Raw genomic sequence first — 16,032 nt, forward strand, 5'->3', positions numbered from 1 at the left:
CATTTCTAGCTTAAATTTAAAAATATGAACAAATTTATAATTAAAAAGTTTTCATTGTTATGACTTGTTTTAACATGATTAGTATGGCAGATTATTAAAACTCAGTATTGTCAGCATTATCAAACTCAGGAAATCAAAACTCAGTATTTTTATAATGTTTATAAATCTACTTTTAACGCAAACTCTCAGAGCACGTTAGACCCTGCTCTTAGTGTTAGTTCAGTTAAAGTCTGTGATAAAATGTTGACACAAATTATTTTAACTTCAACATGCCGACATGCATACATGTATTTAAATTACGCCAACATGATATTGGCCATAATGAATTTATCACAGAAAGCAGTGTAGAAATAATCTGTAAATTCTTAAAATCTCAAGGAATATAAAAGCATGGAGACTTGTTATTGAACGTCATTTTGAAAAAAATTTAAGAGAAGTAAATACACATGCAGTGTATTCCAATTAGATTTTGCTAGATGAAAAAAATTTGTATTATCATTCTACATGCTGAACATACTTGATGATGAACTTATCATCTTTCCCAAAATTTCATTATACTTACACTTTCAAATACTTAAAAGTACTTTTAATGCATCCATGTATATGTGTATTGTATGCTGGGGACGCTATAAAAGTTACATATTTGGAAAGAGAAATACTCAAACTTGTTTTAAAATGTATATGTATTTTGGATAGAATTTAATCATTCTCTACCAAAAGCCGTTTTCAGTCATCAGATCCTTTTTCATCCTTTAAAAATATTACAATATGCTGTACTGTTTGTCACAACAGCTCAGTGCTTTACCTGTTACCTAGTTTGTTTATTTCCTTGCTTGACTCCTTAATGGGTTTTTTTTGGGGGGGTTGGTAATTCTGGGTTAATTTAGTAAAATTTTGGTACTAATGAGGTCAGGATTCAATCCCTAAATTGACCTCTTAGCTTCAAATTGTTATGTGAATTTTAGTTTGTTTTCTTTTTTTTAATAACTAGAGTCACCTTCTAATCTGTTGCCCAAAGTACAGTTTTAAGGGTGAAAGGGACTGCTACCCGAATGGAACTCTGGGGCAGCAGGCATCATTAGGCAAATTGTATGTATGGGCATCTTGTTTATTACTACAGCTTTTTTCAGAATTTACAAAGATGGCGGGGGAGTTGGGTTTTTAAAAAGCTGGTAATTAGATGATGTAATAAATAACATTCAGCTAATGTTTATCGGCCGTCCACCATGGACTCCCTGCATACTGCCAGGCTCTAGAGAGTACATAGCCTCTATTCAGTGAGCTCAAGGCACATAACAGAAAATTATCAGGCATACAGTGTTGGCGTATAGACTGAAAGAAGGAAACTGGTTTCTTCTTTTCCTTTCTCGCCATTTTCCAATGAAGTTCTTTAAATTATGGCAATATACATACAACATAAAACTGATCTTTTTTTAATCATTTTTTGGATATCCCCACATTTTAAAAATTGAAATATAGTCAATTTACAATGTAGTGTTAGCTTCTATTGTACAGCATAGTGATTCATTTATTTATCTATTTATGTATCTTTTCATTTTCTTTTCCATTATATGCCATTACAGGGTATTAATTGTAGTTTCCTATGCTATACAGTAGGACCTTGTTTATCTGTTCTGTATGTAGTAATTACTGTCTACAAATCTTGAGCTCCCAATTTATCCCTCCCCATCCCCTGATCCCTGCTGGTGAGCATAAGTTTTCTATGTCTATCAGTCTATTTCTGTTTTATAAATAAGTTCATTTTTGTACCACCCCTTTTTTTCCTTAGATTCCACATATAAGTGGTATCATATGGTGTTTTTCTTTCTCTTTCTGGCTGACTTCACTTAGTATGACGATCTCTAGGTCCACCCATGTTGCTGAAAGTCACATTATTTCATTCTTTTTATGGCTGAGTAAAAATTTATCATTTTAATCCGTTTTAAGTGTACAGTTCAGTAGTGATAAGTACATTCGCATTGTGGTGCAACCAATCTCCAGAATTCTTCCCATCTTACAAAGCTGGAATTCTGCCCTTTAAACAACAACTCCCCCTTTCCCCACCGCCCAGCCCCCAGCAACCACCATCCTACTTTCTACCTCTATGATTTGACTCCTCCAGGTACGTCCTGTAAGTGGAATCATGTAGTACGTGTCTTTTCGTGACTAGTTTGCATCACTAAGCCTAATGTCCTCAAGGTTCACCCTTATTATAGCATGTGTCAGTGTTTCTTTTCAATGCTGAATAATTTTCTGCTGTATGTATATGCAGATGGCTCCCCATTTACCATGGTTTGACTTACGATTTTTCCACTTTACGATGGTGCGAAAGTGATAGGCGTTCAGTGGAAACCATACTTGGATTTTTTTTTTAACAGGGAGATATTTGGCTTTTTAAGAGGTGGTACTGGGGATTGAACCCAGGACCTTGTGCATGCTAAGCATGCGTTCTACCACGTGAGCTATACCCTCCCCCCATCAGTGGACATTTGAATTGCTTCTACCTTTCTACCTTTTCATAACCCTGTAATCTTTGAATAAGTATTATAATTTTATTAATGGAAAACTGAAGTTTCATATTCTGAGAAAGCAAATAGTATGATCTCTAAAGGGAAGCCAAAAATTTTTTTAAATTAGATTCATATCTAAAAAGAAAATAATTCAACTAAATAAGTCTCTTAGATTTGAAAGTCCTTAGTTTGTGCTGGTGCTGTTTTATAAATTCTTTCTCTGTACTGTAAGAAAATTGAAATCTTTGGAGCTAAGTAAAGGTCTTAGAAAGATTAAATTGGAATCCATTCTAACCTTTGTCACAAATTACTGATCTTCTGAGTTGTATTTCCTCTTGTGAATAGATGGTAAGGGCTCTATTATTATTGAATTGTTTTACTCTGAAGCCATCTTTGTCCTTCTGAAATACAGTTCTCTAATGATGTATATGGCTGTGAGTTAGATTTAACTAAATTAATTGTATAAAGTTGTAAATTATGGCTAATACAGGAGTGGGTGATAATTTGTAAACTATCTTTTGTTAATCACTTCATGTGAAATTGAAATTACAATGTACTATGTTTTTCTTTTTTTTTTTTTCTCCTTTTTTTAAAATTGTAAGCTGAATTCTTTTTTCCTACACACTATGAAATCCCAGTGCAACTTCTGGTGCTGAAAATAAATCGTAATTATAATGCTCTCTCCTAGTTTCAGGAACTACAATAAGCTTGAATCAAATGAAAGTTGATTCATTTCCCCAAACCTAAAATCCAGTGTTGGCTTAACTTCAGCAGTGCACAGATGACAGATTACCAGTGTCTCGCTCATGTGTGAGGGCCAGCTCGTCATTTTTGTTAGCAGGATGGTACTGTTTGTCAGTAGCATAGATAATTACATTATTAAATGGAAAAGGGAAAAGAGTGACTTAAAGGGGTCCTCTTTTTTAAGTTCACATAATAAACACATTAAGGTTGTGAGTGGAAATTAAAACTCCCCCAAATGATACTAGAGTATTTTCTTGTCCAAGTCACTGAACCTTTGTTTACCTCGGTTTCTAAAAGTTTGTAATGGGAGCAATAATTGTCTCCTTCCCAGAGGGCTGATGTGAAGTGTACAGGGTTAATAATGTCACTGCAATGCTTAGCACAGCGCCTCCGTGTGTAGGTGCTGCAGTGTCTCTGCTGTTGCCCTCCTTCTCACTCCTGCCGGTCCTCATCGGTTACGGTGGCTTCCTGATTCCCCTCCCTGCCTGCGTTTTCATCTCCCTACTGCCTGTTCTCCCTGTTTCTGCTAGGATAATCTTTCTAAAATCCAACTATGACTGTGTCACTTCCCTAGTTCAAGTTTAATTTAGTTTTATCATTGCTTTCCAGATTAAATTCCTCAGTATAAACATTCAGAAGCTTCCTGGTCTGGTCATCAGCCCAGTTGTCTCAGGTCTTCTTTATTAATGTGCACTCCTTTTCCTGCTGTCTTTCTTTACTTGACTGTAGGCTGTTTGTCTTTTGAGACTCACCTCCGGCATTACCTCCACCGGAAAGCCTTTCCTGACTCTTGCCCTTACGCGGTTGGGATTTGGCGTTCCTTGTTACATCTGTGTTTCATGAGCACAGTGCTTATTGTTAGCAGGGACTCACTGTGTTGTCTGTTCCTGCCTTTGATTGTTCCCCGCTCTAGCACAAGCTATCATGAGCAGGGATCGTGTTATAACTTTGTATCCCCAGCACATAACAAATGATTGACAAACAGCAGCTATTTATCAGATGATTGCTGAGTAATCCATTAACTGATGCTTCAAAGAGAGCAAATTAGGAAACAATCTGCTTGTACCCTCTTTTGCTTTTATGACATTTTTCATGAAAAGCATGGGATAACAAAAAGGTTACACTTAGAGTTAGACCTGGGTTTAAGCTCTCAACTATTTAGTTAAAAAAAATTAAGTAAACCTACTCTAATTTAGTCACCGCATCATACAATTTTAATTCCCAGTACATCATTGTCTTACACTGAATCTCAGTCGGTATAATATGTGTAAAGCACTCTAGAGACGTAGAGTACGAAGGCTGCACTGATGCTGACGGATGGACTCTGAGCCAGGTTCCCTGGGTCCACGCCTTGCACTTGCCGTTTACCAGCTCTGTGACTCTGGGTTGGCTGTTCTCTTCTGTGCCTCCGTTTTCTCCTTGGTCACATGGAAGTTGTAAGAGTACCTGCTTCGGGGTAGTACTGTGAGGAGTACATGAGATGGTGCAGGTCGAGCGCTCAGCACAGTTACTAACCTGCAGTCAGCACCCAGGGAACGTCAGCTTCAAAAGCCTCCTCCAGTCACCTCTACCTTTGTCAAAAATCAGCACACCTTTCAAAGCTAAACAGATACTTCCTTTATTAAATCCTTTTTTACCCTTTAAGCTCCCGAAACATGACGTATAAGTCATTCTTAAAACACCTCAGGGATTTGACACGTGTATCTCCTTTGTTGGTTTCTAACGCTCTTGAGGATAAAGGGTGTATTGTATTCATCTGTTATTCCCCGTAGTCTTCTGTCACATCACTGTTACACCCCCTCTATCATATCATATATCATGTTGTACTTCTCTACATAGGATGTAACACTATGTAATATTTTTCTTATAATAATGTAGTTTTGCCTATATCACTCAGTTAAACGTAAGCTCTATGGTAGCAAGGACCTTACAAGTGTGTACACGTTTTAGGCTCTCTAATTGCTGAATGGATGGACAATAAGGACTTGAACATTTATCGAATGAATGTATCACATCTGACACTAATATTGGTAGCTCTCTTAGTTATCTATTGCTGCATAAGAAAATTGCCCTAGAACTTAGTGACACAAAACAACGAAAATTGATCACATCGCTGTTTCTGCGGATCGAGAATCTGGGTGTGGCTTGACGGTGTGTCCTGTCTCAAGGTCTCCCACGAAGTCTGCAGTCAGGTGTCACTAGGACTGTAGTGACTGCAGCTGCTCAGAGCACTTTGGGGATGGCTGTTAGCAGCCCTCAGGTCCTCACTGATTGTTGACTGAACACATCAATTCCTTGCTCCATGGGCGACTCACAACATGCAACTTTTTTATATAGAGTGAGCAAGGGAGAGTTGAAGAGAATGAGTTAGACAGAAGTCAGTTGTGATTTCTCATCACTTCTGCCACATTCTTTCATTAGGAGCAAGTCCCTAGAACCAGCTCATGCTTAAGGTGAGGGGATTTCACAAGGATGGACATGAATATCAAGTGGCAGGGACCACTGGGAGCATCTTCAAGGTGGGCCACCACAGTGACCTGCATCATGTGATAAGCCCCATGTAAAGGGGCCTTCTACACCAGGAAGAGCATGGGACTGAGAATGTGAAAACCTGGTATATCACTGTCTATTGCTACATAGTAAATTACTCAGAAGATTAATGGCTGAAAGCAAGAACAATCATTTATTTAGTTCATGAACGTGCGGTCTGGACAAGGTCTGGTGCGGAAGGCCTGTCTCTGCTCCGTGCGGCACCAGCTGAGTCAGCCCTGTTGTTTACCAGAGGGGGTCTGCAGGGCACGCCCTCCAGGTCCTGCGAGGGCTCTTGTCTGTCTGAGATGGTTTCCTCCCTTTCCGTTAAGCCCTCAGAGTCCCTCAGGCCTCACTAGTCTTCTCTTAGAAGTTGTTTGTGTTTTTACTTCAGTTCTGCAGAAGGTTCTTCCAGCTTCAGCCCCCCACCCAGTCACAGATCCAGGGCCATGTCTAGGTGTGTGTTGAAGTAGAGCCCCACTTCCGCACACCAAACTGCATCGGCTGAGTGCAGTGCGCTCCACCAGAGCTTCCTGGGCAGAAACATCATAGTTCTTAAAGAGTCATTTATTTTAAGCTTACAGATCTGAAGTTTGAGTAGGCGTTGGTACAGAAAGCTTGTTTTTTCCACACGGCTCACTCTCAGGACTGGCCGTCACAACGTCTGAGAGCTGGGCACCACAGTTCATCTCTACGTGGGCTTCTCCAGACACTGGGCTTCGCAGTGTGGTTCCAAGAGCAAGGGTCTCAAAAGACAGGAAATGCAAGCAACCGATTTCTTAGGACCTGGGCCTGGACATTGACACTGGCGCACTGCTGCTGTGCTCACAGGACATTTATTTAAGGAAAGGAGCGCAGACTTCAAGTCCCAGTGGGAGAAGTGTCACAGAATTTGGGGTCGTGTTTTAAAATCATCGCACCTGTTTCAGTCCAAAGCACAGTTCTGGGGCACTGACCCACCATATTCCTAAGAAGGCTTACTTTGCTCACCTAAAGTGATTAAACTAGGTGTTTTTAAGGCCCTTTTCTGCTGTAAAATCTGTTTTATAATTTTCCTGTTCATACATCGTTTATACAGTCTAGCCCAGAGTAGGTTCTCAGCTATAATCAGACAGTGTTTGGGTTAAAAAAAATTGATACTCTCTCCTTATTACTCCACTTGAGGAAAAAAAAAAGGTATGAAGTTTGAGTGATACTTACATAATATTTAGAAGATGCAGAAAATCCTCATAGAAAAGGTGTAATATTGTAATGAATGTATTAATGGAGAATGCCAGTTAAAAGGTCAGATATTAAAAAGATGTTTTTAGAAAGGTTTTATCTTATGTATTTAATTTTAATTTAGAGTGTTTATTTTCTTTTTTTATTCTTCTCTTTTCATCATGTATCTCTGTAGTTTGGGGGCTAAAATTTCCATGACACTCCTTTATTTATAGTTTAAAGAAATTCTGTAGGAACCAAGACTTTTTTTTTTAAATTACTATCATCCTTACCACTTATAAAATGAATTTGTCAAATTTAATTTGATTTCATTGTATATTAAATATTGTTCCGAGAAAACATGGCTTGCTACTTTCTATACACCAGTTTATGTTCATTTGTTTATTCTTTCAAGAATTTTTACTTAAAAGAAATTTCCTTTTGGAGAAATAGATTCATTCATTCTGATTCTATCATTCAGTTTTAATAAGATCAAAGAAACAGACATGTCTTAATGAAATGAGTTCATGATACACATAATGTGAATTACACCAACACGGTTTTCCCATCTCACTAATACTAAAAGGTCTTTCACTGTAATACTGTGTATGTAAACTTAACGTGGGCCTTTTCAAAACCACAGTGTCCTCTCGCGTGGCAAAGCAAGTGGGAAGGCCCGGAGGACCCCGTGCAGTACCTGAGAGGCCTTGTGGCCCGCACGCTCGCAATACAGGTAAGGGGGGATTCCTTACCAGTTGCATTGTGTGACTGAATGGCCGCTGTATTTTAAACATGCATGTTGTTGACCATCTTGCTAGCAGCTAGTGAGAATGTTATGATTTTGTACATAAAGCACCATATATTCATTTCTCATTCTATCATCTTTAATTTTACATAGTGCTCTTAAAAAAAAACAGTTCTTTCTGCTTAGTGTGGCTTTTCGTAATTTTTGAGACTTTAGAGAGAAATCTATAGTTTTATTATAGGTGATTCATATAGATGGTGACAGAAACTCATTTATAACTGTGACTAATTGGCTTTAGGGTGTGTTCCCCTCCATCGGGATCTGCTTTTTTTGTTTTTTTCAAACTGAAAAGTTTTTTCAGAGTGATGCAGTCAGGTAACTGAAGGAGAATTGAACAGAGCAAGGAATGATACAGGGGAGAAAGACAGATTGATTTTTTTTTTTTTTAAGGGAATAGCAAATGATACAGGTCAGCTGGTGCATGAGATGTAGCACTTTTTCCTGTGGGATTTTTGCACTGTCTTGCTACCTTCTTCCTCCGCTGCACAGTTAACCTTCATTATCACATCAACTTCTTACGAGTAACTTGATCAGTTTCCTTCTAGATACAGCAGTTCATTCTTTTTTTTTTTTTTCAGTAGTACATATACCTGTCCACATCTTTAACTTTTCCTTTAGCAGAAAACCCTGGTTTTTACAGAGCAAATTCTAGGTATGAAATATGACTACTTGAAAATGCCCACCCTTCCCTTCCACCTACAGATGTGTCTAAGCCCACCCTTATCATTTTTGTTTTAATACAAAAGAAGTTGACCTTCTGCTCTTGAAGGCTCATCCCTAGAGCTTTGTGCTTGATTTCATCTGCTCTCATCTCTTTAGACCCTTCCTCCTGGGGGTCTTGCCTTGTTCTTCTGTATTTTCATTTTTTCCTCTCTTCGTACTCTTTTATCTGCCAGCCTACAAATGGTACTCCTTTGAAGGGGCCAGGAGTCATCTGAATGTTTGCTTGGCTTCTAGTATAATCAATCTCTGGGTTGTAGGATTGTTGAAGAAATTACTGGATCTGAAAATGTGGTTAAAATGAGCAGGTAGAGGGGAACAAGGCAGGGGCTCGGATTTAGCCATCTTTCTATCTGCTGCCTGTATGTCTGGACATAATCTATCCATAAATGCTGAAAGAATGGAGGGAAGGAAGGATGGAGAAGGCAGAAGAGGGAGGACAAATAGTCTTTATCAGTGATCTTAGGAAAACATAGAAATGCTCTGAAGTTCTTGGCATGTTACAACTCATGGCACGGCTGTGATAATTTATGACTTCATATATTTGTCAGTACTGTTTGCTATAGATTATTTTTATAAAGGGCAGAAACTCTTTTTATTTGCAGCAAATGGGTAGCCTTTATTATACTATATGTGTAAGTACACTTAATAATTTTGCTATGTACATATAAAAATAAATGTATTGATACTAAAATTAGTATCTTCAAAGCAGTTTTATATAAATTATTACAATTTTCTAGCATGAGTATTCATACTGAGTGTATTGTATACTAGTCATCAAAACTGAGCATTTTTTCACTGTGTAATTTTCTTAAAAGCTTTATAGGCATTTAGCCTTAATTGTAATGATAAAATACCCTCTTAATCCTCAGGATAATTTTCAGGCTTAACCATAATTTATCCTATTTTTCCAACCAGGGAATATGCAATAATTCATCATATGTATCACCAGTTAACGATATACTTTTTATTGTTTTCCTGCCTTAGTATTTTTTTTTTCAGTTATAAACGTACAAAGATATCCACCTCCCTAAGGTAACCTTTAATGTTTGGGACTCACTCTCCATCTAGCCAAGAGACTTTGATTTCATTTGTGCCTTTTATGTTTCATGTATAACCAGGGCAGCTTGTGAAGTTAGAACAACGTGGCCACCTAGGAGGGAACAAAGGGCTGAGAGTCTTGGGTGGCCAGGGAGAATTAGAAGTACTGTTTTCAGAGATGTGAAAATGGCAGCTTTGGGGTTTTTTTTTTTTTTATGAAAATGTTAGATCAGACTGATTCCATACAGGTGCACAGCAGACTGAGCTAAGTTCCAGCCATAGTTTAAAATCCCAGAGCCTTTCATTTTAGGGCATGACACATAGGAAAACAGAAGCTGTGGAGACTGCTATGTATAGTGCCTGTTTATTACAGGGGTTTTGTGCAAATAAGGTGAGAGTGACTGGGGTCAAGGTGACATTCATTTATTTACCCAGTCAGTCAAACATGTTGTAAGCAGCAGATTTTTGCTAAGCTCTGAGTGAAGTACTGATGATACAATACTTAGTAAATTGATGGTTTCTGCCTCCCAGAATTTAAATTTCTTACATTCATTCATTTAGCAATTAAAAATTCTATCTTGGTACCAAACACTGTGATGAGATTGCGGAATGTAGAATGGTAAACAAGATAGACATACATCGTGCCCCAAGGAACTATCCTTATAGTTTATCAGAAAAAAAATAGGCAACTGAGTAAACAGGCACAGTAGAAGTGAGAAAGGAAATATAGTACTGTGGGAATGAACAGCCGGGGCTCCTAGCCTGCAGGGGACCGGCGAGGTGAGGCTTAAGCTGAAAACTTGGTAGGAATATAGACCAGGGGTGGGGAGAGGGAAGAACGTGCCGGACCAGAGGAAGGGCAGAGGCAAGAGGAAGCCTCGTGCTCTCAGGTAACTAAACGCAGAGCGTAGAGTGCACGGAGGAGGGGGCTTCAGAGATTAGGCTGGAGCAGGAAGATCAGGATGCTGTGCTAAGAATTATATTTGAACACTAATGAACTCATCTACAAAGCAGAAACAGACTCACAGACGTAGTGAACAAACATGATTACCTGGGGGAAGGAGGTGGGAAGGGATAAATTGGGAGTTTGAAATATGCAGATACTAACTACTGTATATAAAATAGATAACAATTTATACTGTACAGCACAGAGAACTATATTCAATACCTTGTAGTAACCTATAATGAAAAAGAATATATATATATGTATATGTATGACTGAAACATGATGCTGTACACCAGAAATTGACAAATTGTGAACTGACTATCCTTTAATTAAAAAAAAAGAATTGTATTTGATCCTAAGGGTGAAAGCGAGCCGTTGCAAGGTATTAAGGAGGGAAAGCAGGTCATGTCTTAGAGGGGTCATTTTGCAACATGGAGAGAGTCTTAGCATGCTGGGTGGTGTAAGGTGGCAGACTGTCCTCTCCATGCGGGCAGTTCAGAGAGAGCCAGAGAACCCCGAGGCACCCCGGGAGTCTCAGCCAGGGAGAGTCCTGCAGGCACCCTGACGTTTATCCTCTGGTCTCCACTCTGCAATCCTTTACAGCAAGGACTTTTTTTTTTTTTTTTTTTTTTGGTATAATTCCACTTTATTTCTAATATGTGGCATACTGTCTGCTGAATAAATGAATGAACAAGTGAATGCACTAGATAGGTTATGGCCTGTTGATACCCTAGAATTATTTTCCTGACTTCAAAGTTTTCTGCTTTTTCTTCAGAAATAAGATCTTCTGAGAGTTTATTTGGTTCCTGAGTTTCACTCTGTCTGCTCCCTGGCCTGCAGAACATCTCCCCAGTATATTCTGATTCTTCTGTGTTGATCATTTAAAATCCTGACATGTTCTCTACCCAGTTCACATATCCATGGGGTCCCCCTTTGCCTTTATAGTTCTTCTGTCTTCATATTTTCAACTTCTCTGCATTGGATCCCTTGACTCTACACCTGCAGTTTTTGTTCCAACCTAGCTCATGAGTCAGTTCTTTCTAAGGATGTGCAGACCTTCATCTCTAGCATCCAGTTAGTCTTGGGTACGTGAAGCAGACCCAGTATTCTAGACACGTCTAGCGGGCTCCTGAATTCCCCACACCGCACTCGTACTGCTAACCCAGCCTGGAGTGCCTGTGTCAGTGGCAAGCCTTCATGCTCGTTTTTCAGGACTGAGCTGCTTCTTAGGTTCCATGTCTTTTGTTTTAAACTTGATAGTGGCTTCTTGAACTCCACCCAATATCCTGGCCTAACTCAAGCCAGTGGCTGGTACACCTGTACACTACCAAATCTTGCTACCCTTCCTTCTCATGATGGAACTTTGTTGTTTGTAGCGACTATTAAGAATTTTGAAGCCTGGGGAGATCTCAACAATAAATAAATTAGTTATTCTTGTTATTTTCATTCAGCGTGACATATGAACTATCCTTAGAGTTTATCAGGAAAGACAACTAAACAAACCACAAGAATCAAAATAATAAGGGAAGTACTACCCTAGGGGTAAACAGAAGCACCGCAGCCTGGAGTCACGCGGTGCCGTCCCCGCTCCTGCAGCGGCCCGGGTTAACTCTGAGCTGGGCACTGGGTGGTGGACAGACAAAGCCCCCCTTCTGCCAGGGGTGCTAATATTGCGTTTCTTCCTTCCAAGCCCCGCCACCTTGCAGTGCTGCGAAGCACGTTTCCCTGGGGTAGACGTCAGCCCCTGCGCCTCCCTCACTCTTGTTTTTCCCTAAGAGTCTTTTCAGATGCTGCTCCCTGTCTTCTGCTCAGATGTTCAGGCACAGCTTTTAGCATGTCTGCTGAGATGCTCATTGTGACCTTAGTTACTGCAGTTTAACTTTTAACTTTTTACTTGCGCTTTACTTCTGTTGCCCACTACAATGAGACCAGTTCTTCACTGGAAAAACTCTGGGAGCCCTTGGTTCTTCCCGTGTAACCCAGACTGTGTCTAGTAAGTCAGGCGGCATTTCTAGGTCTAGAACTGCATCTCATTGTGCCCTTTGTGGGTTCATCTAAGTAGCTCTTCTCACGTCCCTAGCATTAAATGTTCTTGCTCCCTGTATTTCGGCTTCAGATCACTTTTTCTTTCGGTGCACTACTTCAAACATATATTCCAACTTTTTAAATGATCAATGAAGGATAGAAATTAAAAATGAATACTTACAAGAACTGAGCAAATTTTGGATGTCAGGCATACATGCGGCATCTAGTGATACTTGTGACCTGTGAGGTGGGTATCATTATTTCCATTTTTAACAACGGGCAAAGGAAAACCCCAAATTCAAGTATAGTCAAATAGTTCACAAAATGTATATGTGAAGTGACAGAGCTCACACAGAAGTGCTCTTTCTGTAATAACGCGTCAGAGTTGTTGATCATACCTACCAGCAACATTTTTAAAAGATGATCACTCTTTCCCCCTTGAACCTTTTATGACTTGGCCTCCGGGCCACCACACACACTTTGTCTTCTCATCTGTCTCCTTCTCTGGCTTTTCTCCCTCATCTCTAATTGGATTCCCTACAGCTTTTCTACTGATCTCATGACTTTTAAATTTTTAAACCGTCTAAACTTTGTTTATTCTCACATTTATAGCTCCAGCCCAGTCTTCTCCCCTAACCTCACTGTGTACTCAGTGTTTCCACTTACATGTTTAGTGAACATCTCAAACTTAACGTATTCAAAACTGGATCCCTGCCCTTTGCTGTAAAACTTGTGCTATCCACAGTCACTCCCATAAAAGTAGGTGACAGCTTCAACCTTCTGTGGCATCGGCCCACAGTCGTGGAATCATTAGGTTTTTTTATAATGTATACACGTACATATATTCCTATTTGCTTGAGTAAATCTTTTTTTTTTTAAATTGAAGTATAGTCAGTTACAATGTGTCAGTTTCTGGTCTATAGCATCATGTTTCAGAATACTTTTTTTTTTTTAATGTAGGTACTAGGGGTTGAACCCAGGACCTCCTGCATGCTCAACACACACTCTTACAACTGAGTTATATACCCTCTCCCCTTCGGAATCATTGTTAACGCTGCTTCTCTCATACGCTGCACCCATTCAACCAGAAAAAATTATTTTGGTGGTATGTTGACAGTATATTCAGAGACACCTCTCCCCCCTTTCACTGCTTCTGCCCTGAATGAAGTCATCACTAGTGCAGCTGCCGCCTCACTCGTCCTGCCTCCACCCTGGTCCCCTTTCTGGTCAGTTCTCAACCCAGCAGTCTAACTATTCCAGTGAAAGTGGAATTAGATTATATCACTCCTCTCTTGGAAATAGCCCACGATGTCTCATCTCCTCCAGAGTGACAAAATCCTTACAGCCGCCTGTGAGTTAGGATTTGACCCATTTCCTCTCCTCCTCTTTGCTCCCTAAAGCTTTCTGTTCCAGCCATGCTGGTCTCCCTGCTGTTCAGTGAGCAACCGGCTCGTCCCCTCAGAGGATGCTTTTTTCTCTACCCAGAATGCTCTCCCCCATATATATGCAAGGAAGTTGTTTTTTGTTTGTTTGTTTTGGGGTTTTTTTTTAAAGGAAGTTTCTTGATCTCCTTCAGGTCTTTGCTGCAACATCACCTTCTCAGTGAGGCCTTCCCTGATCATCTGATTTCAAATTGCAACCCTTCCCCTTCCTTGATACTTTTTATCCTCTTTCCCTTTTTGACTTTTCTCTGTAGCCAATATCGCGGAGTACTCTACGTATTTTACTTACCTACTTATTTTATTTATGTATGTTATGTATTTATTTCGTATTCCTCCACACTAAAATGGAAGCTTGATAAGGGCAGAGAATTTTGCCCGTTTCTGCTCTATGCAAGCATGTAGGGCAGTGGCTCACAAAAGGAGGTTTTGCAATAAATATCTGTTGATTGAATGAATGATTCAGTTATTCTCAAGCAAAGTGACATAACTCTCTTTCATGGTCTCCTGAGATGTATTTTGTAGTTTCCATGATACATTCCTGAGATTTTTATCCTCTGTCTAAATCTGCCCAATCAACACTGTAGTTTAACTTTATACTCTACCACCTAACATTTGAAGACTTGTTTCAGTTTTCTCTTACAATCCCAGACTTTAAAAGTAATCTTATTTAAGTTACATTGTTTACTTTTTATTCAATTTCTGAGGTTTCTTCATCTGTTTGGAAGGTTCTGCAGTACTTTTCATTCCTGAGAAGGAAAACCCTGTTTCTCTAACTCATTTTAGTAACTTTCAGTCATTACTGCCATGTTCTGCACATCCTAGGAACTCAGTGAAATTATTCAGAGGAGATCTTACATAAACAAAATTGAGAAAGGAGTCTGTCTGTGGTCTAAAACCTCCAGCATCCCTATTTTTATGTACTATACTCAGCTAGAAGAGTTACCTTATGGATTTTTAAATTATATGTATTCATTAATTTATTCATCATTCAGTGAATATTTATTGAGCTTTTATCATGTGCCAGTCACTGTTCTAGGTGGCAGAAATACACAGTAGTGAGGAAAACATGAAACTCCTACCAACAGGAATCTCTACATTTAGTGAAGGAGATAGATAATAAATGAATATATTAAATTAGAATTGCATAGGAAAGAATATCTTGGCCAGAGTCCTGAGATTTAGGATTACTATGTAGCCAAACTTTAAATTGGATTATTGTGATCATAGAATAAATTTAGGGCAGAGTATGTCTGATATTTCATTCAATAAAATGTTGCTATTGGTATAGCATAGTATTACAGAATTTTAGGAGTCAAATTTTGTACAGGTCACTGTCAAACACTGATAAATTGTGCCTATGGTCAGCTGTCCTGTACATTTGGGATACTTCACAGTAGTCTCTGGTCTATGCTGATCTGCAGTTTTATAGAAGCAATCCTATAAAACATAGTATTTGTACTGCTTGCAGAAGATGGATCTTGGCTCTAGAAATATGGCAGTATAGCAACATAATTGGCTTTCAAGATAACAGAATCTTCCCTGATTTTTTACCTGCATCTCAGCTTTAATCACACGCATACCAATTTCCGCAGCTCCCTGGAGTATCATAGTAAGAGGATCTTCACGGGAGAAAACACATAGAGAATTTAAATTCGTAAAGCAAGTTTGGTTTCTCGAAGAATCAGCAGGTTCTAGCAAATAAATTATCTTCCCTGCAAGTAACCAGTGGTTGTCAGTAATATCTACCACGTTAGTACCCTTATTTTCAAACTGTTTCAAGCTTTCTTTGGTTCATGCAGCCGTTTTTACCATTTCAAGGCTTCTATTACATCTTGCTTGAACATCGTTTATTAGCATATAACAAGACAATTGCAAAATGTCTCCTATTTCACGTAGTTTTATCTTTCACTAAAGAACAATAAAAGCAGTTGACAGTTTCCCTGCTATGGACAATAAATCTGTCCTATCAAATACTGTTATTTCTGAAAAGACAGTGGGAGGTTGTGAACAAAACATCATGTCCTTTTGATTCCTAAATCAGTCATAGCCTTTACCACATTTGTTACATCA

At 39.1% G+C, this 16,032-nt stretch overlaps 1 protein-coding gene across 5 annotated transcripts in view; it reads left to right on the forward strand.

The window, feature by feature from the left end:
• The window catches only part of DYNC2H1 (dynein cytoplasmic 2 heavy chain 1), a 264,075-nt gene that overhangs the window by 210,963 nt on the left and 37,080 nt on the right, over positions 1-16,032 (forward strand). For 4 of the 5 annotated variants that reach the window (XM_045515381.2, XM_045515382.2, XM_010953183.3 and 1 more), the window contains one exon: positions 7,627-7,716. The exons of the other annotated variant lie outside the window; for it this stretch is intronic. In XM_045515381.2, the coding sequence (XP_045371337.2) occupies positions 7,627-7,716 (90 nt within the window). The remainder of the gene's footprint in view (positions 1-7,626; positions 7,717-16,032) is intronic. 5 annotated transcript variants of the gene reach the window in all.

This window comes from Camelus bactrianus, chromosome 10, assembly GCF_048773025.1.
Source record: "Camelus bactrianus isolate YW-2024 breed Bactrian camel chromosome 10, ASM4877302v1, whole genome shotgun sequence".
Taxonomy (NCBI): Eukaryota; Metazoa; Chordata; class Mammalia; order Artiodactyla; family Camelidae; genus Camelus; species Camelus bactrianus.